Raw genomic sequence first — 24,586 nt, forward strand, 5'->3', positions numbered from 1 at the left:
GTATAACCTTATACTTAATCCGAAATACTTACAGCACTGTATACGCCTACTGTAACTCAGCTCAGAGAAAGATAACATGTTTTGTAAACTCAGATTAGCTTTTTTATTTTTCAGGAGAATATCGTTTAAAAGGAGATAAATCAATGTCTCCAGACTCCTAAAAGAGTTCAACAGAACCCAGGGAAAAGTATTAAACGTCCCCTACTCTGGCTGAAGGGGCGGAGGGTGGGGCCAGAGATTTCTATTGTAAGTTCTAAACTGTCCCTTGTTTTATTGTCCAGAGGATGAGGTAGCAAAACGCTTGGTTAGTTTGTGTATGCTCAGTCAATACGCACACAGCCAGTCAGTTCAGCTCCTGTCCTCCTGTGGACATACACCACAGTGGCCTGCTTAAACAGAAGAGGCTCTTTAAAGCAAAACATTCCTCACGCAGTAAACTCCCATCTCTCGACACAACGCTAGCAGTGTACCAGTAACACAGTATAACACAAAGTCTCTTCCAGTCCAGATTGAGGGGTGTACTGGTGTGACAGGCAGGTGTGCTCAGTGTAACAGGATGGTAGTGCTAGGGGTATTAATACTGTACTGGAGCCAGAGAGGGGTTGTGGGTTAACTTGGGCGAGGGGGTCAGAAGTTTAAACTGGGAATATTTCCCCTTCTCGCCCTGGCCCTGACACCGGTCCCTCTGCTCCGCCACAGGCTCCCTCTCTCTCTGGGAACAGATGGGCCCGTGGCAACGGTTCAAAACCCCATGATCCTCCACTGCTAGTTAACATGACCCCTCAGGCTGACCAGGGAGACCTGCTGTAAACACACACACGCACAAGCATGCGTTACACATGCACATGCACACACACACAACATACACTGATTACACTCACAGTCCACATCGTCATTCCTTTAATTCTCTTTTTTCCCATTACATGGCCTTTCTGTCACATAGTATTGGGTGGCGCAGCGGTCTAAGGCACTACATCTCAGTGCTTGAGGCGTCACTACAGACACCTTGGTTCAAATCCAGGCTGTATCACAACCGGCCGTGATTGGGAGTCCCATAGGGCAGCACACAATTTGCCCAGCATCTTCCGGGTTTGGCCGGTGTAGGCCGTCATTCTAAATAAGAATTTGTTCTTAACTGACTTGCCTAGTTAAATAAAGGTTACATATATATATATACAGCAGGATATTCCTCAGAGGGTTCTTCCGGTCAGGTACTGTAGTTAAAGGGCTCCACTATCCACTATCCAATACATATGGGCCAATAGCGCAACACCCCTCTATTCACCAACTAACTGTAGCCTCAGCGTAAACCTCCACCATACCTAACAGCAGTAGGGTGAGGGGTGGAGAGACGAGATGGGGGGTTAAGTTCAATGCTTGACCCAGTGGGGACTCAGGAAATCCTGTAGGAGACTGGGTTGAGAGGTCAATAGGGTAAAGTAGATAGTCTAAATCCCTATTTCAGAGGAATGAGATGACCCCTGACCTTTGAACACTGGGACTGAATCTGTAAGATGATGGTTGTAGCCAACTCTTCAAAGACAGATCTCCTTCCAAAGGAACCCCCCTCCCTCCTTTCACAGCGTCGACCAGTCGTCGCTTCAGTTATTGGCCATGTATTGTTTGCTGTTGAAAATCGAGATGGATCCAACTTTATTCAACTTCTGCCCCTTTAAGTAAATACCACAATTTTGTACCAATAAATAAGTAGGCCTACCCCTCTCCAATCCTAACCTATCAACCGCTCCAATCCCTGACAAGACCGTAGGGTCCACTAACACTGACTTTTAAAGCTTCACGGAAACGTTGATGTTAATAATCAGTCAAGTACACCCCCATAAGACGTGTGCAGTAATCCCACATCTAACTGGATGGTGCACAGAGAGACTGAGAACAACAGGGCCTGCTCTGCTCTGTCTCCCATCAGCCTGACATGTGTGACTTGGGTCTATTCTACAAAACGTCTCCCTTGGAAACACCAAACCACCAATGTCAACAAACGGGCTGGGGGCGGCCGTGGAGAGGAGAAGAGAGGAGCGGAGAGGTAGGAAGACAGGAAGTGGGTGGGATCAGCCAACAGAAATGATTGGGGGAAATATTTGATTAATACCCAACCAGGAGAGAGAGAGAGTTAGTGAGTGGGCGGGAGAAGGAGTGGAACCAAGAGTAAGAGACATGCTTATGGCTTTAGAAGACAACCCCTACCCCGTCTGTCTCCCTGTGTGGACCTCCTCCCCAAAAATGACTACAAATACTAGAGCAATCTCTCCTACACACCTATGGTCTTTTTCCAGGGATAACAGAGTCTATCCCGATCTCATACATACCAACCAAGCAGGACCCCCACCCCATCATCACAGAGCCCCCCCCCCCCCCCCCCCGTATCAGGTTAGCCTGCCTGAGTGAGTGGGTGTGTGCATGCGTTAATGGAGCATCATATCTCAACTGAGGGAAACTGAGAGGCAGGAGAGAGGGGGGCCTGAAGGAGGAGAGCAGGGGGAGAGGAAGACAGAAGGGGGAAGGGGAGAGATGGGGGAAGCGAGAGAAAGAAAGAAGGGGGCTGGGTGAGAGTAAGACAGTTTGGAAAGAGACTGTAAATGAATGGGGTCAATCGCTTTGTGTTGGCGCACAGTGATGCAAACAGAGAAAGAGGAATATTGAACATTTTGGGTGCTCCTTCCTTCAGCAAACAAAGAAAAACTAATCTGACACTTTGACTATGAATTCTCTTGATCTATGACGGTAATCATAATAACAGCCATTCCCTTCTGTGAAACTTCAACTCTCAGAAACCGTATGGAGGGAGAGGCCTTTCTTTTTTTCAGTTTTATTGCGTTGGCGTGGGCTGAGCGAGCTCTAAAAATAAAACATATGTTACTGCAGGTCTGTGGGAGCTGGGCCTCTGGGGTATTGTTTTGGGAGATGGGGGAGGATCTGGCCCAGAGAGAGAGAGAGAGAGAGAGAGAGAGAGAGAGAGAGAGAGAGAGAGAGAGAGAGAGAGAGAGAGAGAGAGAGAGAGAGAGAGAGAGAGAGAGAGAGAGAGAGAGAGAGAGAGAGAGAGAGAGAGAGAGAGAGAGAACTGAGAATGGATACAGATAGAGGGGAGGTGGGGGAGGGCCGTTCACTCAAGACAAGGGAAGAATTACTGAGGAGAGCTGCTGGGGAAACTCTCCATACTCAGAGAAAAACACATCCATACACTCACATACATACTCACTATAAACAAAACAAAAACTTCACGCCCGCACCTCAGGCCACCTCCCACTCTCTCGCTCTGACTGTGTCATGGTACAGTAGTTGTAAAACAGTGAGCAGCTCCTCTCCTCTCCCCATCATAGTGTTGGGGCTGGGGGTGGCCTGCGGGGCTGAGGGAGGGAGGCAGGCAGAGAGCTTATTGTACATGACACTGTGCATCGTGGAGCTGGCACTCGGCAGAACAGTGACATCCAAAGGCTTTTATTGAGCTGCTGTGCTGTTCATCCCTCACAGCACTATGGGGTACAGAAGAGGTGGGGGGTTCACAGAGCATGGGGGGAGACAGTAGTGTGTGTGTGTGTGTGTGTGTGTGTGTGTGTGTGTGTGTGTGTGCGTGCGTGCGTGCGTGCGTGCGTGCGTGCGTGCGTGCGTGCGTGCGTGCGTGCGTGCGTATAGAAATGCTAAAGGGATTGAGCCAAGAGCGGCACATCTGCAGCACACAGCGATCCCTAATGAATGTCCCTACAGTCAAGAATGAGTTAAGGCCGGCTGAGCATGAATGCACGGGGGAGTTTGCTCCAAGCAGCGCAGGGGAAATGAAGGGATATTAAGGGAGAAATGAGAGTGAGCGCCGAGGGGTCTAGAGAGATATCACGTGTCTGGATTTAGCACCAGTCACTCTGCCTTCTACCACGGCACCTTTACAGAGTGCTCAGCAAAGTGGAAGAGGGGAAGGTGGGGGGGATTGGGGAGTGTGTGTGTGCATGTGTGCGTATGTGTGTGTGTGTGCGTGTGTATGTGTGTGCGTGTGTGCGTATGTGTGTGTGTGTGCGTGTGCGTGTGTGTGTGTTTGAGGGCGTCAGAAGGACAGTATAAGAGTTAGAGTTTGGGTTGGACAGCGGTGGAGTGTTGTAGTGTAGAAAGAGTTTTATTGACACAAATACAGTGAAATGCCTTTCTTACAACCTCTTTCCCAACAACGCAGCAATTAATATCAATATATCAATATAGTACTATCGATTGAAGTAAAGTAGGACAAAAACACATGACAAATAGAAATAAGAAGAACACGAACAAGTAAGTAAGCTATATACAGAGTCAGTTCCAGGGTCAGTAGCTATAGACAGAGTCAGTTCCAGGGTCAGTAGCTATATACAGAGTCAGTTCCAGGGTCAGTAGCTATAGACAGAGTCAGTTCCAGGGGAAGTAGCTATAGACAGAGTCAGTTCCAGGGTCAGTAGCTATAGACAGAGTCAGTTCCAGGGTCAGTAGCTATATACAGGGTCAGTTCCAGGGTCAGTAGCTATATACAGGGTCAGTTCCAGGGTCAGTAGCTATATACAGGGACAGTTCCAGGGTCAGTAGCTATAGACAGAGTCAGTTCCAGGGTCAGTAGCTATAGACAGAGTCAGTTCCAGGGTCAGTAGCTATATACAGGGTCAGTTCCAGGGTCAGTAGCTATATACAGGGTCAGTTCCAGGGTCAGTAGCTATATACAGGGACAGTTCCAGGGTCAGTAGCTATAGACAGAGTCAGTTCCAGGGTCAGTAGCTATAGACAGAGTCAGTTCCAGGGTCAGTAGCTATAGACAGAGTCAGTTCCAGGGTCAGTAGCTATATACAGGGTCAGTTCCAGGGTCAGTAACTATATACAGGGTCAGTAGCTATATACCGGGTCAGTTCCAGGGTCAGTAGCTATAGACAGGGTCAGTTCCAGGGTCAGTAGCTATATACAGGGTCAGTTCCAGGGTCAGTAGCTATATACAGGGTCAGTTCCAGGGTCAGTAGCTATATACAGGGTCAGTTCCAGGGTCAGTAGCTATATACAGGGTCAGTCCCAGGGTCAGTAGCTATATACAGGGTCAGTCCCAGGGTCAGTAGCTATATACAGGGTCAGTTCCAGGGTCAGTAGTTATATACAGGGTCAGTTCCAGGGTCAGTAGCTATTTACAGGGTCAGTTCCAGGATCAGTAGCTATATACAGGGTCAGTTCCAGGGTCAGTAGCTATATACAGGGTCAGTTCCAGGGTCAGTATTTAAAAACAGGGTCAGTGCCAATACCATATTTACAGTGTGCATGGAGGTAGATATTTATAGGGGTAAGGTGACTAGGCATCAGGACATATGATAAACAGAGTAGCAGCAGCATATTTAATGATTGTATGTGAGTGTGTGTGCGTGTGTGTAGAGTTAGTATGAATGTGTGTGTGTGTTTGTGTGTCTCAGTGTGAGTGGGTGTGTAAAGTCCTGTGAGTGTGCATAGAGTCTGTGCAAAAATAAAAATAAAAGGGTCAATGCAGAAAGTCTGTGTAGCCATTTTGTTAGCTATTTTGCAGTCTTATAGCTTGGGGATAGAAGCTGTTCAGGAGCCTGTTGGTGTTAGAATTGTTTCTCCGGAACCGCTTGCTGTGCGGAAGCAGAGAGAACAGTCTATGGCTTGGGTGGCTGGGGTCTTTAACAATTTTCCTTTCTTTCACACCGCCTGATATAGAGGTCCTGAATGGCAGGGAGTGATGTACCCGGCTCTCCACACCACCCTCTGTAGCACCATGCGATCGAGGGCGGTGCAGTTGCCATACCAAGCAATTATGCAGCCAGTCAAGATGCTCTTTTTGAGGATTTGAGGTCCCATGCCAAATATTTTCAACCTCCTGAGGGGGAAGAGGCAATGTCGCGCCTTCTTCACGACTGTGTGCGTGTGGACCCTTTTAAGAGGTTGTAGGCCTATGTGAGTCAGGGGAATGTGGATAGAAGTTTGGAGGTGTTAGTTGTTTTCTAGTTCTCCTGAATTGCTCTCAAAGCAAATTTCATACACTAGTCTAGTATATTAGTCTAGTGTCGCAGCTATATTATATGGTAATTACTGATCAATATTCACTCTGGAACAAAACAACAAGTATCATTTGCCAAATTTATATTGGCTAAAAACACATGTAGATATAATCGGATCAAATCTGGTAGTCATGATTAAGAAGTTCCAACCACCAAGTAATACACTCATGAGTTCAATCTGATATCACAAGTAGAGAAAAATGCTTTCTTGTAGTACAAACCCGAACAAAGTCACAGACAGGCTTATCTCTTCTAACAACATTTGGGAAGAAGAGCTCTCTCTATTAGTGATCAGTGATCACCACAACTGCCCGTGAAGTCATTGAAGGGAGTTTACTGGAATAGAGAATAAAGGGACAGAGTCCATCTGCTTCCTATTGAGGCATTTCTTGTGTTTCCGAGGGCAAATACCTGTATTAACATCACCATTAGGCACTCACACACACTCACACACTAGCATGCACAACACACATGCACACACGCTAAATCAACCAGAAAAAAAACAGCATGAAAATACACAATTACAAAGGTACTGGCTTAGGCCTACCAACACAGTATTTACAGTAGCCTTCACACAAACATGAAGTAGACGTGGTAAGAAAACTTTTTTTCTCAAGAATGATGGGCAAGGATGCTAAAGTCGTAGGTCATCAAAGAGGCATGTGACGCAATAGTCTGTTGGAAGAGGGGGCGTGTAAGATAGGCGTGCCTTTTCTGGGCGTGTTATAGTCCAGCCAGTTACATTTCGTATTCGACATGAGGGGACGGCTCGACCCGCCCATTCAAGGCTGGCTGATCTCTGGCACGCTTTTGTTCAAACTCAAGTCAAGTAAGTCATAATCGCCTGCCTACCCTTTAGTTTAGCTACTACACTGTAGTATGTGAATAGCAGCAGGCAACACGAATTTCGCTCCTCATATTGATTTCTTTAGACGGCTTTTATTTACAATATTCATGGTTTTGCCAGCCAGTAGTGGTATTTAGGCTTGAAAGTAGATACATTGGTATTTTAGTTAGCTTGTGATAACTTGCGCAACGACTTCAGATACGAGCAAAGTCTCGGGAAACAAGGCAACAACTAGACTTTTGGAAGGACATATTTGACACAACTTTCAGACTAATTTTCACCAGGTTGAACTCTTCGATAGCTTCTATGTTTCTTCTATAGGCTAGTGTTGGACAGTTCTCTTGGCGTATGTGTCTGTTTGTCATATTCCCCCTGGAAGTCTATGGAGAGAAGCTGTTCAACTTGGATGTTATCCTCACGCGACTCTGGATTTAGTTACGTACTGTGAGACGTACACGCGTACCCCCAGAGGCCAGACGTTGAATGTTGACTTTACGACCAGAATCGTCGAAAACACCTGACTTTACCCGATTTGAATGCCTGTACAAGGATTTTGTTGGTTTCTGTGCTGCAGGCAGGGTTTCAATTTGCTCGGACGTGACTATGGGGAGAAAGAGGAGGAAGAATCTTTTGAGTTGCGCAACAAGGAGGATCTGACTTGCAACGGACGTGTAAGTAACCTTATCTGCATGCATTATTAGTATTACCATGTTAATATTATTTGTCTGCCCCCTCCTCCCCTATGATGCAGTTATACTGCGTTGTTAAGACTTGTCATACGCATCTATGCACAGCCTATGTATTATTCTCATCTTCGTGACTACTAAATAACAGCCAATATGTCAGTCAGATGGGATTTTGCTACATAGGGAGACACCATAAAGGCTGAAGCTACATCTTTATAAAAAGTAATCAAGCATTTAACCTGTATGGAACACGTTTGAGAGTACACAAAGTAGAAATTGTATTTGAATCTGATTGCTTACTATGACACATGTACATGTTATAACATAGTTAACTTTTTTATTTTTTTATTTCAACTTTATATAACCAGGTAGGCCAGTTGAGAACAAGTTCTCATTTACAACTGCGACCTGGCCAAGATAAAGCAAAGCAGTGCGACAAAAACAACAACAACAACACAGAGTTACACATGGAATAAACAAAGTACAGTCAATAACAATAGAAAAATCTATATACAGTGTGTGCAAATGAAGTAAGGAGGTAAGGCAATAAATAGACCATAGTAGCGAAGTAATTACAATTTAGCAAATTAACACTGGAGTGATAGATGTGCAGATGATGATGTGCAAGTAGAAATACTGGTGTGCAAAAGAGCAAAAAAAGTTAATAAAAACAGGGATGAGGTAGTTGGTTGGGCTATTTACAGATGGGCTGTGTACAGCTGCAGCAATCGGTGAAATGCTCAGATAGCTGATGCTTAAAGTTAGTGAGGGAGATACAAGTCTCCAACTTCAGCGATTTTTGCAATTCGTTCCAGTTATTGGCAGCAGAGAACTGGAAGGAAAGGCGGCCAAAGGTGGTGTTGGCTTTAGGGATAACCAGTGAGATCTACCTGCTGGAGCGCGTGCTACGGGTGGGTGTTGTTATGGTGACCAGTGAGTTTAGTTATAACATAGTTATAACTAAGCATAACCTACATAGCCAGCATAAATCATGGTGCAGTTTGCTGTGAAGGGCAACACACAAGTGGCAGCTATAAGTTGATGAATCCATTTCATTCCTCACCACAGAGAGGTATGGCTGGCTACACGACTCCCTGTCACCCTAGTTACCCACCTTCCTGATTTTGCCCTGAACACCAGCTCATGAATACACTCACTGCTGGCTATGGGTTCAGCAGCAGGAAAATGAAGTGGAGTTGGGCCAGGGCAAGGTCTATCCATGCAAAAAAAGAACCATATTCCACTTTAGAATCCTATCCAAGATTGATACACATGGTAACATGCAGACTTAGGCAGGAATGAGCAGGCCTATGTGCACAAAGGTAGGCCTAGACTAGAGGTTGTGTTAGATCAGCTTTGTCACAGAGCCCATATTTACAGTTTTGAAGTGGTACCACTACCATCATGCTGACCTGACTGATTCATTTCCCAGGATACAGGGAGTGTGTCAGGTCATTCATGTGACCTGCTCCCTCCATCACAATAAAATACAGTTCCACTGTCATGGATACAGTGCATGCAGACAGACAGAATGCATGTTGATCCCTGTGTTTGGCCTGTTCTTTGAAGCCTGGGCAACATTGAGTAATGTCACACAGTGTGATGCAACCAAAAAGCCCAGTGTTGAATGGAATCGATCCTGTGGCCTCCGTCCACTGTATGGCAAACAAGACTGTGGCCTTGTCTTCTCCGTAATGTCAGTCGTCTAATCGGGCACAGAGAGTTCAGCGTTGTCCGCCCACTTGTGAGGGGTCATTGTTACCCTGTATTGAGGTAACCTCTTCACGTCAATCTAGTACACAACGTACTGTACCCTCCTCACATGTCCATTAAAAAGGAGCTTTACCTAGAATTCATCGTCAAAGTCAATATTACTGACCGCAGCTTAGCAAGCCCTCTAGTTGTAGGCCTAATTCAATAGTTCTTAATGTTACGCTTTCAGTCATATTTCCTGTATTGCTTGCAGTGCTTAGCTTGACTTGGGCAGCATGTCTTCTTCCACAACAAGAACACGAAACACCCATCCAGCAGAATAATCCACTCTCCCCTCCTGTTCACCTCTGAAGATGTTATGAGTGATAGTCTATATCCATTCCTGTCATCCGTTCTGTCTGCCAGCTGTTCCACACGTATGTTTTAGAAACTGGAAGGAGATACGTTTTTAATGAAAATGGTCTTGAGTTGCGATGGATAGGCAGGTCTCTTCCCAGCAGTCCAACTGCACTAACAGTCTGGTCTGGTTCGGAGATAAGAGGAACATCTGGCGCTCAGGGGGATCCAGAGAGGTGTCAGTACTGGAGAGTTGTTCTTGGCAAACATCCCATGTCTTGATCATTATGCACCATCTGTCTGGCAGTGATAGCAACAAAAAAAAAAAATCCATCCATGGTCCATTTCCTCAATCAATGCAGGGTTATTGTAGTATGTCTCAGTTAAGGCCGCTTGATGGGTTTAAAGTAAGACCCACTCCAGCCCAGTGGAGGCTGCTGAGGGGAGGACGGCTCACAATAATGGCTGGAAAGGAGCTAATGGAATGGCATCAATCACATGGAACCCATGTTTGATGTGTTTGATACCATTCCACTTATTCCGCTCCAGCCATTACCACAAGCCTGTCCTCCCCAATTAAGGTGCCACCAACCTCCTGTGCTCAACCTCCCACCATATAGCATAACCCCTCCATCTAACCTAGCCATGCATATCCAGGCCAAAAAATGTCACCACCCCTTTTAGCCCCTCAATCATGTCTTCTCTCTGTCATTACCTCTTTGTGACTTACAGTGGGGTAAATCCATTTGAGTTCACTCACTTTTTGACAGCACCCCTTTTGATTTGAACTAAATCTTCCATACACATTTGCCTGTTGTAGAAGTGCTCAGAAAGTGACTTTTTGGACCTGAATATCAATACCTTCAAGAGATAAAGGTGCATAACGTTGACCTATTTTTCCATACCCCACCATACAATGAGACATCCATATCTTCATCACTGTAAAAGATAAACTGTTGAGATTGATATCATTTAAAAGCTTACAAACAGGGTTGTCAAACTGTTTTATAATTTCTTTTTTCATTTATTACATATTTGCATATGTTGTAGCTTAGACCCTATTTGACATAATCTAAGGTTTTTGTGTTGTGCCCGCCATCGGTTGAGACACAACATGCTCTTGAATACAGGGTGGGAGTCATGTTTTGGCTGATAAATGTACTAAAATGAGAATCAAAAAGACATTTAGACTTTCAAATAATACCACAAAGATGGTTGGAGGTCCACATATCAGAGAATGTTGACTTGAATGGGATATGTTGTTTTACGTTTTAGGCTACTATCAGTCCTCCATAGGAAATCTATTGAAATCATTGAAGGATAGATAATATTATAGACATGACCAGTTGACATTCGACGGTGGGTTGACCGGCGGCCATCTTTGTGGTAGTAATTAGAACTTAAAATTGCAATTGAATTGACATTTGAATGGTGTACCAGCTACAGCTAGTCTGAAGGGATAGGTCCATTCTCAGATTTGTTTTCTATGATTGAAATGACACCCACCCTGTATTCAACAGCATGTTGTGTCTCAACCGATGGCGGCACAACACTAAAACCTCAGAGGATCTAAAGTAGGGTCTAAGCTACAACGTATGAACAAAATCGGAGTTTACACGTTTTTAGATCATTGACGTTAAAGATTTTAAAAAAAAGATTTTTTTTTATATTCAAAACATTTTTGTGCAAGAAATTATTAAATAGTTTGACAACCCTGTTTGTAAGCTTTTGAAATGAGTTCATATGGATTTACCCAATAGTGTGCTGCACACTTCCTTTCCCAAAAGAGAACAAAGAGAGTAACCTCTAAAGAACATCCCTGTTCAAATCAATAATGATCTAATTTCACATTCATTGTGTGGCCGTCCATGTTGGATAATCTGGACTACAGTGAGCATAGGCTATGTGAATGAGTGGTGATGGGGGTTTGGCCTATTGTTCACACCACTGGCTTTGGTTTGCTCCAGTGACTTAGGTTATTGTGTGTTCATACCCTTTTCTACAACAGTAGGCCTAACCTCCCGCTTGAGATTGTATCAGCTCCTTAACTACAACCGGACACAACTCCCTAGAAAATATTGATTATTGATTTCCTGTCTACTGCTAATCCTGTTTCCTCCCGGCCTGACCCTTCTCACTGATGTGTGCTGGATATAGATACGACCAGTCAATACTACCTGCTGAGCCAACCAATTAGACCTCAGCTGACCCAGACTAAGAATGCACCATTACAGCACAGACTCCGAAGGCCGTCCATCCCAAGGAAAATCAAAGGATTTGTGAACTGTAATATTTAGCTTTCCATGGTGTCAATGGTGGTTTTGGGGGTGGGGTCAGAAGGTGGGTGTCGTAGATGAGTCCTGGTCCTGGGAAAGCCCTACAGGGAAGTTCCACTGTTTACACAGTGGCCTCAGTTACGTCCAGCGTTTGACAAGCCGTACTTTGAGGCAGTAGGTCAGACCTCCCAGCCCTCCCTGTGTGTGTGTATTGGAACATTTTCTCTCCAAAAGCTTGTTAGCTAAATGGTCCCTGCTGCTGCCAGGGATGACCACAGCTACCCACAGGCCTGGTGGAGGAGTGACGAGTCTCCCCTCTGCTCCAGATACATCCATCCAACATCTTCACCACCACCACCATCTACTACGTCGACGTTTTCCGCTGCGGTGCCAAGAAGGGTTGTGAAGCATAACAGCCATAATACTGAAACTATGGAGTGACCATCTGTGCCCGGCCTGTGCTCCAGCTGAGGTTGGAGGCATGACTCAGTTGTGACGCTTGTGCAGGCTTGGCTGGCAGAGCGGTCCCTGCCTAGGCCAGTTCAGAACCTTTCCCCTGCATGTTTACAATCCGGATTCAAAGAAATTGCTCCCCCAACAGCTGCCCAAACAGTCAGGCAGGCTGAGATGAATGCCTCCAGTGTTGAGATAGCCAGGGCACTAATTTTAGGAGAGGACATCCGTCATTCTCTCTCCCTTCCATGTTTCCACTTAAATCTCAGCATTCTGCTAGATGCAATATAAAGTTAGGCCTAGCTATGTTTGCCACCGGGCAATGTGCCCGTCTACGACAGATGCCAGCATTACCGGGAAGAATCAGGTCCAGTCCTGGCTTGCCCGAAAGTGGGTCCTGTTAACCGGCTAACGGCGATGCCTCTGCCCTCCCCTCCTCCCTCTTTATTAGAAAAGAGTCTTCAGAGGTGTTATGGTACACTGGTTTATATTTGGTTTCCGTTGCGTCGCGGCCTCACCACCTTCAGGCCACACATCTGGTCCTCAGGCTGGCGTTGGTAGAGCCCGAGCATTTCATCCTGGTTACTCAGCCTCCCAGGAGAGCTGCAGGGCCAGGCAGGGGGAGGAGGGTGTGGTGGTGGTGGAGGGGGGCCAGAGGAGAGCGGAAGTGAGCCACGGAACGAATACATCACGGCATCTCTCCCTCCCTCCTTCCCGGGCCCCGGCTCCAGTCCGGGATGATTCATCCCCTGCCTGCCCTCTCTTCCACTCTGTCTACCCTCTCCATTCGAGATCGGCTCCTCCAGACTTCTGAATAGCACGCCGTTCCCTCCTTCTTTTCTCCTTCTATCATCTTTGGGACTATGCATTTAAAGAGGTAGCTTAGACCTCCAAACCGGGGGGCGAGGGATCGCAGGGGCTTTCAACATACTCTTGAAGTTGTAATAGTGGAATGCACAAGGTGCAATTTTGAAATAGGGTAGTGCATCATCAGTTTTCCTCTTGTCATGTCAGTCATTGTATACATTAGAGAGATATTTATCACTTGTCCAGATCAACTAGCCCATAGATTTTGTTGTAATGTTTGAGTCATTCAAATGTCACATGAATACACGTTAGACAAGGCAAAATGTACAGAATTGCAAGACAATTTGCTTTAAAACTTTTCTCTTCACCCCATGACAAAATATGTAGAATTGCAGGAAATAAGTGTGAGTGAAAAAGTTTGGGAATCTCTGGCCTAGATAAACAGACAGGGGAGATAATGTTCAGTGACAGTGTTCTTTTCTTAGAGAGTACCGACTCACAATAAGACTGGGGAGGATTTATTTCTTGGATTTATAAGCCGACTTCCCGTATGGCAATTGGCGATCAGTTCCGTCACCAGTTTTCTCTCAGCCAGACATGGCAGACTCAGGCTGTGCCTGGTGTGAGCAGAATGTCTAGAGAACGGGGACTTGGCCAGACGGTTGAGGGTCGCCGAGGGCCAAGCAGAGCCAGGAGCAGAGGAGGGCCACAGCCCGCTCGAGCCTCATTCACAAATTGCTTTACGACACCATTCAGTCATTCCTATCGAGCTCGTCTGACGTTTGCAGTACCTCTCCCTGGGTTAAACTTGAACTCAATCACATTACTCACACCTTCTTCTTATCCTTTCATTTGACCCCCGGCCCTGCGCCCGGCGTCTACCCTCATACAGAGTGCGTGCTGTACATTAGTAGTTGGATTTTTCTTTTCCCATTTAAAAAAAAACTTTCTGAAGCACTTTGCAGAGGCAGAGTCCTAAACTTAGCAGACCCAGCAGTAAAATGTGGTGTTTGAACAACGAGGGGCCCAGAGCTGACCTGGATAGTGTTTCAGGTAGGCCAGAACCCCGGGCCGGGCCGGGCCGCCGCAGGGCCTCCCTCAAGGCTGTGACTCCTCAGAGACAACATCACAGGCCACAGAAACACAGAGCGCACAACGGACACGGGCCGACTGGATCACAGGCTAGCTCTGATGAGGTTTTCCAAGGCCAGGCTAGGAATCCTAAGGGCCCATACGCAGTAAAAGGAAATCTCCTTTCCAGCCCCTGGCTGCAGGGCGTCCAGAATAAAAAGTTCACTGTTCCAACTTGACTGCTAGCAGGGGCTCCATGTATTCAGTTGACACATCTCTCAGTGTGCAGCAGAGAGAGGGGTGGGGATAGATGGCTGTTTAAGAGGAAAAGTACTGTACACTGAAATGATGTTGGCCCCTCATTGTGATTTTCCAGGAAATGAAAAAAAGCCCTCTGCTTAATCATCAGTGCAGTTAAAGTAGAAACAGGAGTCTGTCTCTACACCCTCATTTATGGGCCTAGTCTGTTTGTCTCCCTGGTGTGGCCTCTCACTCTCTGTCTGTCTGTCTCTCTGTCTCTCTCTGAAAGAGGAGTGCCAGCAGCATGTGAGGGTAGGCTGTACTGTGTTACAGCCTTGGTTGGTCTAGTGACCTAAAGGTTCAAGTGCTCTGGCTAGAAGTGTTTGCTAAGAAAAAAAGTGATTTATTTCTGTTGGTTTATTTTGACACTGTACCAACATTAGTCTTAATGGAACTTGAATATATCATTTTGTCATTTGTGTGTTTATATAACAGTAATAAACAAATAAAGACACATACAGCTATGTGAGATAGGAGTGCGACCGACCACAAATATTTTATGTTAGTTGCCTTTTTCACAGAAACGACTGGATGTGAATAAAAGGGTGTGGGGTGTGTGTTGAGCTAAAGCACAAAATAATCCTCTGTTCCTGGCGCTTATGTTAAATGAGCCTGTTTTTAATGCCATATTTCTCCCAACCATCTCACCCTTGCATGTGAAAGCCAACCATTACAAGAACAGAGCAGCTATGTGCCTGGTGTGGCTGCCAGGAAAGACAGGCAGAATGCTGTACTGTAGGGCAAACCTTCAGGGGGGAAATCACCCCATCTAGACTGCCTGGGAACCCACCTGGGAACCTACCGTGCTAACTGTCATAGCACATTAACTAGCCTACATCAAATCTCTGCAGGGTTATTTATCTACCTTGAACTGATGGGCCCATAGCTCTCTCAGATCACCCCTCATTACACATGTATGTTGTAATCAGAATGCAGACTCTTCCCAGCTAGCACATAACGTTATGAGAACCATACGTTTCTTTGATCTTGGTGAGAGGGTGTTGGTCCTATGGTTATTTTACATACTACCTTCCCAAAACCTTCTGGGAATGGTGCAGGATAGTTGTTTGGCTTTGGAACATTCAAAGCTCATTTACACTACTTGAACAGAACGTTTCCTAAAAGTTCAAACATGGTTACATTTAATAAAAATGTTGGTAATATTCTAGGAACGTTCTCCAACTGGTTTAACAATTGGGAATATTCTCAAATAGTTCAGAGAACATTAAGAAACAACGTTCTTCTGTGAGAATTTCAGTACTTCAGCATAACGTTTCCTACAGGTTTCCTCATGATTCTATTTAAAGTCATGTGCTTACATTGTTCTGAGTATGTTAAGAAACAACATTCTTCTTTGGGATTTTCAGTAGTTTCAGCATAACGTTTCCTACATGAGGAATCATGGTTCTATTTAAAGTCATGTTCTCAAATAGATCAGAGAACATACAAATAAGATCCATAAAAACCACAAACCACAAACCACTTTAGTAACGTTCAGAGAACTTTCTAAGAATGTTATTTAACAAAAAATTATGTTCTGGAGCATCAACAAAACTATCTCTATCCTCTGTCTTGTTAAGCGTGTTCATCTGTGTTGGTTGCGCCTACTAATTGGCCACACCTGATCTTAATCAGTGCTTGTTTCCTTTGAAATGGAGTCTGTTTGAATAGACTCAAATGAACAGCTTTGTATGAGTTAAAAAACATGGCATGCTAGCTCCATCCTGGTGGCCCAGTGGGCTAATCCCATGGATACAGAACAGAAGGTCATAGATTAAAATCTCACTGATGTGCCACAATAAAAGAATACGTGTGTTTACATGATTAACCTCTTGAGCCTATGGGGGGTGCTATTTCGATCTTGGAAAAATGAGTTCCCAAATTAAACTGCCTCGTACTCAATTCTTGCTCGTACAATATGCATATTATTACTATTGGATAGAAAACACTCTAGTTTCTAAAACCGTTTGAATTATTTCTCTGAGTGAAACAGAACTCATTCTGCAGCACATTTCCTGTCGGGGAGTGAGATTTCAGAAATCGAGGTCCCTGTTCTAGGGTCAGTTTATAAGTCCCCATGTAAGCTATGGGGCTACATGCACTGCATACGTCTTCCTCTAGATGTCAGTAAGCGGTGAGAATTTGAATGGAGTCGATTGCGCAATCTGGGACCTTATATAAGACCGTGGAACGGAAGTACCTTCCTTTTCAACGGTGCGCCTGACGCATGAAGACATCACAATGGCGTCCTGCAAACGCTTTCGTTTTAGTAGTTCTATATCTCCGGTCATGTTTTTATTCGTTATAGGTGTTAAAGACATCATAAGGTAGTTAATTTAAACCGACTTATAGCAGTTTATAGCAGTTTATTGCGATTTTCTGGGATTTCTTTGTCATGCGCTTTCACGAGTTGGACACGTCTCCAGTGGGTGGCTATCGTTGGCTGCTATTTCGACAGGAGAAGAGGACATCTTTCAACCCAAAGACGATTGTTCTGGAGAAAGGACACCTTGCCCAAGATTCTGATGGAAGCTCAGCTAATAGTAAGCAGTCTTTATGCTGTTAATTCGTACTTATGTTGACAAATGTCAAATAATATTTCCGCCATGAATTATGGTGCGGTCTCGCTTTGGCGCACGCTGTATTGCGCAGTAAGGTTAATTTTAAAAATCTAACACAGCGATTGCATTAAGAACTAATTTATCTTTCATTTGCTGTCCAACTTGTATTTTTTAGTCAAGTTTATGAATAGTTTTTGATTAGATTAGGTGCCTCTCCAAGATGGCGCCGGACAGATTGCTTGAATTTTTGGCCACTAATCACATTGTATAACCACGATTTGTGCCGCTAAATATGCACATTTTCGAACAAACTCTATATGCATTGTGTAATATGATGTTATAGGACTGTCATCTGAAGAATTCTGAGAAGGTTAGTGAAAAAATTAATATATTTTGGTGGTTTATACGTTATCGCTATTTTTGCCTTGAATCAATGTATGCTATTGTGGTATGCTAATATAACGCTATATTGTGTTTTCGCTGTAAAACACTTAGAAAATCTGAAATATTGTCTGGATTCACAAGATCTGTGTCTTTCAATTGCTGTACGCTGTGTATTTTTAAGAAATGTTTTATGATGAGTAATTAGGTAATACACGTTGCTCTCTGTAGTTATTCTAGTCGCTTTGGTGAGAGTTGTGATGGTGGCTGCAATGGTAAACTATGATTTATACCTGAAATATGCAAATTTTTCTAACAAAACATATGCTATACAATAAATATGTTATCAGACTGTCATCTGATGAAGTTGTTTCTTGGTTAGTGGCTATTTATATCTTTATTTGGTCAAATTTGTGATAGCTACTGATGGAGTAAAAAAATGGTGGAGTAAGAAAGTGGTGTCTTTTGCTAACGTGGTTAGCTAATAGATTTACATATTGTGTCTTCCCTGTAAAACATTTTAAAAATCAGAAATGATGGCTGGATTCACAAGATGTGTATCTTTCATCTGGTGTCTTGGACTTGTGATTTAATGATATTTAGATGCTAGTATTTACTTGTGACGCTATGCTAGGCTATGCTAGTCAGCTTTTTTACTGATGGGGGTGCTCCCGGATCCGGGTTTGGGAGGAACTAGAAGTTAATGCCTAAGCAAATTATTTGCGATTTGTGCTTGGAGTTCAAAACAGTTCAACTAAGCTAACAGTGTTATTAAAAGTCTTGTTGAAACATGTTCACAGAACCTTATTTTTATTGCCTTCAAATAACCTATAATTTCCATTCTCAGAACATAAATAAACCTCTCAGGAAACGTTCAGGGAGCCATAGTAAAACGTTCTCAGAACCTCCCTTCAACCTAAATATGAATGTTCCCAGAACAGGCGAAATGTTCACTTCCATTCTCAGAACGTTTTACCGGTCAGGAAACATATGGCTTCATTCCCAGAACCAATGGGAAACCAAAAACGTACGTGTCCACAACATTCAAGGAACCAAATGTGCTAGCTGGGTTAAGTGTTTTTTTTTTGTTGCTTTTTTCACAGGGTCCACTTGAGGTGACTCTCTCTCAGCCGACTCGCACAGCCAATGGGACAAACGGGTAAGTTGTTTGTGTGTGTGTTTGTGAATGCGTGTGTGTGTGAGTGAACACACGTTGCGCTGCTTTAAGGAAGTCAGTGTTCCAGTTTTTCAGAACGTTTACATCAGTTCCTCTATAGCTCTTGATGTCCATGTATGATTCTGTGTAGGTGATGTGTCACCAAGCACGGACATCATTAGTACCCAATCTTTTTATATTTTACTTCCCTCTACAGAGCTTGGTTCATGGGGCTTCTCACCACAAGACTCATAGTATGCCTGACCACACATGCACACACACACATGCAGAAGTACACGTAGGATCTTAATTTGAGCCAATTTGCTACAACATAAAAATTATCCTGCAGTGACAAGAAATTTGAATTATTATGTGCATTATAATTAATGGTCATTTTTGTAGGGGTTGATACATTTTTTGTAAGGGACAATCAAGTGGAAATTACAAACTTCAGAAGCCTTTTAAACCTCAAATACACTACAAGTTCTCCTACAACAGGGTGATCAAATTAAGATTCTATATCTGTAGGACGCGCCAATACCACTACCAGATTCGCAGGCCATCTGTCAGCATGAGACAGAGGGACTCTCACACCGGGGTGCAAGATAACACACACACACATTTTATTATTATTTTTATTTATTTAACAAGGCATGTCAGTTAAGAACAAATTATTATTTACAATGACGGCCTACTCCAGCCATATCCTAACTCGGATAACGCTGGGCCAATTGTGCACCGCTCTATGGGACTCCCAATCACAGCCGGTTATGATACAGCCTGGAATCAAACCAGGGTTCGTAGTGATGCCTCTAGCACTGTGATGCAGTGCCTTAGACCGCTGCGCCACTCGGGAGCCAAGACATGACGTGAGTGTGGGATGGTGGTGGTTGAGTGGGAGATGAGTGATCTCAGGCCTGCATCACACTATCAGTCAGGCATCATATCCTTATCTACCCCCTCCCCTCTCCCACCTCACTCCCAGACAATCTCAGTCTCAGTCCTCTCAGAGCACAGACAGCGTGGTGAAAAGTCCTAGAATTATATAACGTAGCTGATGAACAGTATACATGCCTGATAATGTCACAACTCACTACAAGAGGACAACTCAAACAGGAAAGGGAGGAGGGCTGAGGGTGGGGGTGTTGAGGGAGCGGTGAGCTGAGGCTCTCTGAAGCCTCAAGTCAGACGGGACATGCAGCCTCCTGAGGGAGCGAGGGAGGGAGGGAAGACAGGGTGAGCGAGGTGACTCAATCTCACTTCAGGAACACACCCTGGAGGGGCGAGGCTGGCACAAGCGTGTGTGTGTGTGTGTGTGTGTGTGTGTGTGTGTGTGTGTGTGTGTGTGTGTGTGTGTGTGTGTGTGTGTGTGTGTGTGTGTGTGTGTGTGTGTGTGTGTGTGTGTGTGTGTGTGTGTGTGTGTGTGTGTGTGCGTGCTGCCACTTCCACAGAGCAGAGAAGAGCGACAGGCCTCAGAGCTGTCACACAGGTGATTTACTGCTGGCGCTAGAGGGAGTGTGTCAAATAACTGACTGACTATAATCATCACACTAAGAATTAGATGCTGTGCTACACAACCATTACATGGCCACTGGCCACACCTATCTAATGGCCCATTACAAAGCAGGGAGGAGACACTGACGTATAGTCACATTTATCTCAGATATATTCGCACAGATTAGACCTGTTTAATTAGTTGTTTAGGGGCCCATTTAGAGTCAAGTTAGACAATTCAAGGCATGAAATTCAGTCACAAGTGAATGTAGGCTAAGCAGAATAGGTCTGTATTGAAAAGCACTGTAATATTGAAGGGATGTTGAGAGTTTGTACTATTCTGAAAGTGAGCTTCACAGATTTCTGTTCATCCGGAATAGGAGAGTATAGGTTCGAGCAGGTCATCCCACACCTCCGTCTGTGTGCACTAACCTTTATAGCACCTTCATTTGAACATGATTAGTCATGTCATGTAGTCGTTATTACTCATTATGAGCCCTGTAGGCTTCACGTTCTGTTCTGTGGATAGAGAGCTTCTCCTGAGCAGCTCAGTGGGCGTAGTTACATGTGTATTCACGTCCACAGTGTCTAGTGTGAAGTGAACAAAGCCTCTGGTTAGCTAGGTTGATTGAGGTGTGATACTGCAGAGAGAGAGAGTGGAGACAGGTGTGGGATCGGATGGGAGGGCTGGCATGTGCCCATATGGGCAACATATGTCCATTTTAGGTTAGGTGTTGTATGTTAGTTTCCCATTGCGTTGACCTACTAACCCAGAGTGGCAGCTCACCCATGGTGCCTGTCTGGTACAGAGTAGACAGACAGTAGACAGACAGTAGACAGACAGTAGACAGACAGTAGACTGACAGAAGACAGACAGTAGACAGACAGTAGACCGACAGTAGACAGTCAGTAGACAGTCAGTAGACAGTCAGTAGACAGTCAGTAGACCGACAGTAGACAGTCAGTAGACCGACAGTAGACAGTCAGTAGACAGTCAGTAGACAGTCAGTAGACCGACAGTAGACAGTCAGTAGACAGTCAGTAGACAGTCAGTAGACCGACAGTAGACAGTCAGTAGACTGACAATAGACAGTCAGTAGACAGACAATAGACAGTCAGTAGACCGACAGTAGACAGTCAGTAGACAGTCAGTAGACCGACAGTAGACAGTCAGTAGACCGACAGTAGACAGTCAGTAGACCGTCAGTAGACCAACAGCAGACAGTCAGTAGACCAACAGCAGACAGTCAGTAGACAGTCAGTAGACAGTCAGTAGACCGACAGTAGACCGACAGTAGACCGTCAGTAGACCGTCAGTAGACAGTCAGTAGACAGTCAGTAGACCGACAGTAGACAGTCAGTAGACAGACAATAGACAGACCGTAGTCGCCCCCTCATCCCAGCATGTGGTGCCAAGCTCAGTGTCAGCAGCAGTCAGGACCATGATGTCTAACAGGGGCCTGTCATACAACCCCAACCCATACAGTCTGGCTGGTGCCTATATGAAATGCCTCCATGGCCTACTGCCTGCCCCTCAAACAGGACAGGAGCCTCTCGCTCCCATGCATCCATATCTGTCTCACATCATCTCTATTTTCTCCCAACTCCTTCCCTCTCCCGCCTCAACCGAGCCCCTCGTTGGCAGCCCAGGGACAGACAGAGGAGTGGGAGGCTAGGAGACACACAGGAGGCAGAACACAGTGGGACCACTGAGGGAAGCTCTCGCTAGCTTTTTTCCCCCCCTCTCTCTCGGTTTCTTTCTCTCTGTCCCTCTCTTTCTTCTCCCTTCTATGAAACACACTCTCTGTCAAGAGCATGACTCTTGGTGTGGGATGCCAGACAATGATGGCTGGAAGAGACTGAAAGAGACAGTGTTTACAACTGTCTTTGGAAGTGTATGTGTGTGTGTGTATCTGTGTTCCAAGAAGTCCTTGGATTTGATCTGTGTGGTAATTGCCTGTGTGTGTCAGTACTCGGACAGAGCTAGGAGCTCTTATGTCAACTCTCCATACTAATCGAACCATGACAGGTTTATTAAGTTGACCGGCAGCGCAGCTTCAAGTGCCAAGATATCAAGGCTTTGTTAATGTAGCTTTCAGGAGCTCTATTCAAGCTCCTGAAATGCATACACACACACACACACACACACACACACACACACACACACACACACACACACACACACACACACACACACACACACACACACACACATGCCCTCACACACACACACACACACACACACACACACACACACACACACACACACACACACACACACACACACACACACACACACACACACACACACACATGCCCTCACACACACACATGCCCTCACACACAGACACACTTCCTGTCCTTTCTCTCCGGTTTCCCCCCAAAACACATTTATGCACTCCCCTCTGCCTAGTCCAGAATTCCTTGGCAGTGGTCTTGAGTAAACAGTGTATTTTTAGAGCTGGGAGGTCATATAGGCCCACTCTTAATCACCACATTCCCATTTTCCCACCAGCCCCCTCCGTCTCAGCTCAGACAGAGGCCCAGCCAGGCACACTGGAGACGGAGAGGGGAATGGGAGGAGGATAGGATGGGGACTTGAGAGAAAGATGGGCCTCTTCCGTCCCTCCACAGATTCCACAATGAGACTGTGGTCTGTGATTGCTCATTACCTACCTACAGTATGTGTTGTATTTGAAGGTTTCCCCAGAGACTGGTGTTTGTCTAAGAAACCTCTGTGGTATATGACAGTTGCTCGTGTGTTTGTTCAGATGTCTAATAAAGTCTGGGTAACTTGCATAGCTTTCACTTCTGTATATGAGCCATTGTTTAAAGCTGGACGTTGACCTCCTGGTTGAGCTCATCATAGCCATGTGTGTTGTGCGATGAAGCTGTTTTACACCCCCAGTTAGCCGTATCTGGACGTTTGACCCCTCGGATCACAAATCTCAACTCCCATGTCATTTCCTGGGCTGGTTACTCAGCGACTGATGTAACATAACCCTGCATGAGAGGGCTTTGATCGGGCAACCATGGCTATATCCCAAATGGCACTGTATTCCCTATATAGTGCACTACTTTTCAACAAAGTCCTATGGGCCATGGTCAAAGCAGTGCACTACATAAGGAATAGAGTGCCATTTGGGATGCAAGCCATGTTCATGAGGTCGTACTTTGTATTCTGAAGCATGTCTGTCTGAACATAACAGCAGTCTGGCTCTGACCACGGTCCTCCAAGCCCCAGAGCAAGGACACTGTGTTTTTACAACTTTAATTAACGTCTCGTTGCTTTAATTTGATCTCGACCAAAATCAATTACTCATCAGCTCAGCTACTCTGGCCACCATGAGTCTGACTGACTGGTAGACTCAAGTCAGACTCAGAATGCCCAATCGCTCATATATTTAGTCCAGAGAAGACATATGAATGAAAAAAAATGAATCCCTCCTTATGTCGAGATCACAACTTATTTATCTCCTAATCACGACATAACAAAACGAGATATTCAAAAGTACCACGCATTCATTTGTTCACGACAACCACCTCATCAAGGGGCCCTGTGACTGCGTTGATCGCAGTGCACTCGTCGATGCCTGACAGGCTGCACTGTTTCCCAGGCAGCGTGCCACCCCCAAGACCACAGTCAATCGCATGCAAGGAACAACACTGCTAATTTGTCTTGTCTTGTGAGTTAGCTAGGTAGTCTTGTTGGCTAGCTAGTTAGCTAGGTAGTCTTGTTGGCTAGCTAGTTAGCTAGGTAGTCTTGTTAGCTGCTATTGTTAGCTAGACTAACTAATCTGACTGGCTGATCAGATTCAATTTCAGCCTCAGAGGCTTAGAAATAAGGTTGGTGCTTTGTAGGCTGTTTCATAGGCAAGGCAGATTAGCTGTCAAAGTGCATTATAGGTAGATGCATATCTGATCCAGGGGTGGGCTCTATTCCTGTCAGGCTGATCAGATTCAATAGCAGCCTCAGAGGCTGATAAATCAAAATGCTGCCTTGTAAGATGTTTCATATGTAATGCTCCTTGCAGACAGCCTCTTTTTCTGTTGTTGTTACCTTTATTTAACTAGGCAAATCGGTTAAAAAAAGGCCTCCACCGGCCAAATACGGACAATGCTGGGCCAATTGTGCGCCGCTCTATGGGACTCCCAACCACAGCCAGTTTTGATACAGCCTGGATTTGAACCAGGGTGTCTGTAGTAACGCCTCAAGCACTGAGGTGCAGTGCCTTAGACCGCTGTGCCACTCAGGAGCCCAGCCTCTGAGGCTGCTATTGAATTTGATCAGCCTGTCAAGAATGGAGCTCACCCACTCTGTAAATTTAAATATTTTCCATAAAGCATGAAGTGTCCCTTACAATTATACACATATCAGCTATGCTAGCTAACAACCAGCATAGATAGCAAGCTAGCTAGCTAGCTAACAAGACTACCTACAGTTGAAGTCGGAAGTTTACATACACCTTAGCCAAACAC

The 24,586-nt window shown here is 45.1% G+C and overlaps 1 protein-coding gene across 2 annotated transcripts in view; it reads left to right on the forward strand.

The window, feature by feature from the left end:
* Positions 1 to 6,861: 6,861 nt before the first annotated feature.
* The window catches only part of LOC120036126 (unconventional myosin-X-like), a 50,021-nt gene continuing 32,296 nt past the window's right edge, over positions 6,862 to 24,586 (forward strand). For both annotated transcript variants that reach the window (XM_038982602.1, XM_038982607.1), the window contains exons 1-2: positions 6,862 to 7,544; positions 18,561 to 18,616. In XM_038982602.1, coding sequence (XP_038838530.1) covers positions 7,410 to 7,544; positions 18,561 to 18,616 — 191 coding nt within the window. In that variant the 5' untranslated portion in view covers positions 6,862 to 7,409. The remainder of the gene's footprint in view (positions 7,545 to 18,560; positions 18,617 to 24,586) is intronic.

The sequence above is a fragment of the Salvelinus namaycush genome, chromosome 3 (genome assembly GCF_016432855.1).
Source record: "Salvelinus namaycush isolate Seneca chromosome 3, SaNama_1.0, whole genome shotgun sequence".
Lineage (NCBI taxonomy): Eukaryota > Metazoa > Chordata > Actinopteri > Salmoniformes > Salmonidae > Salvelinus > Salvelinus namaycush.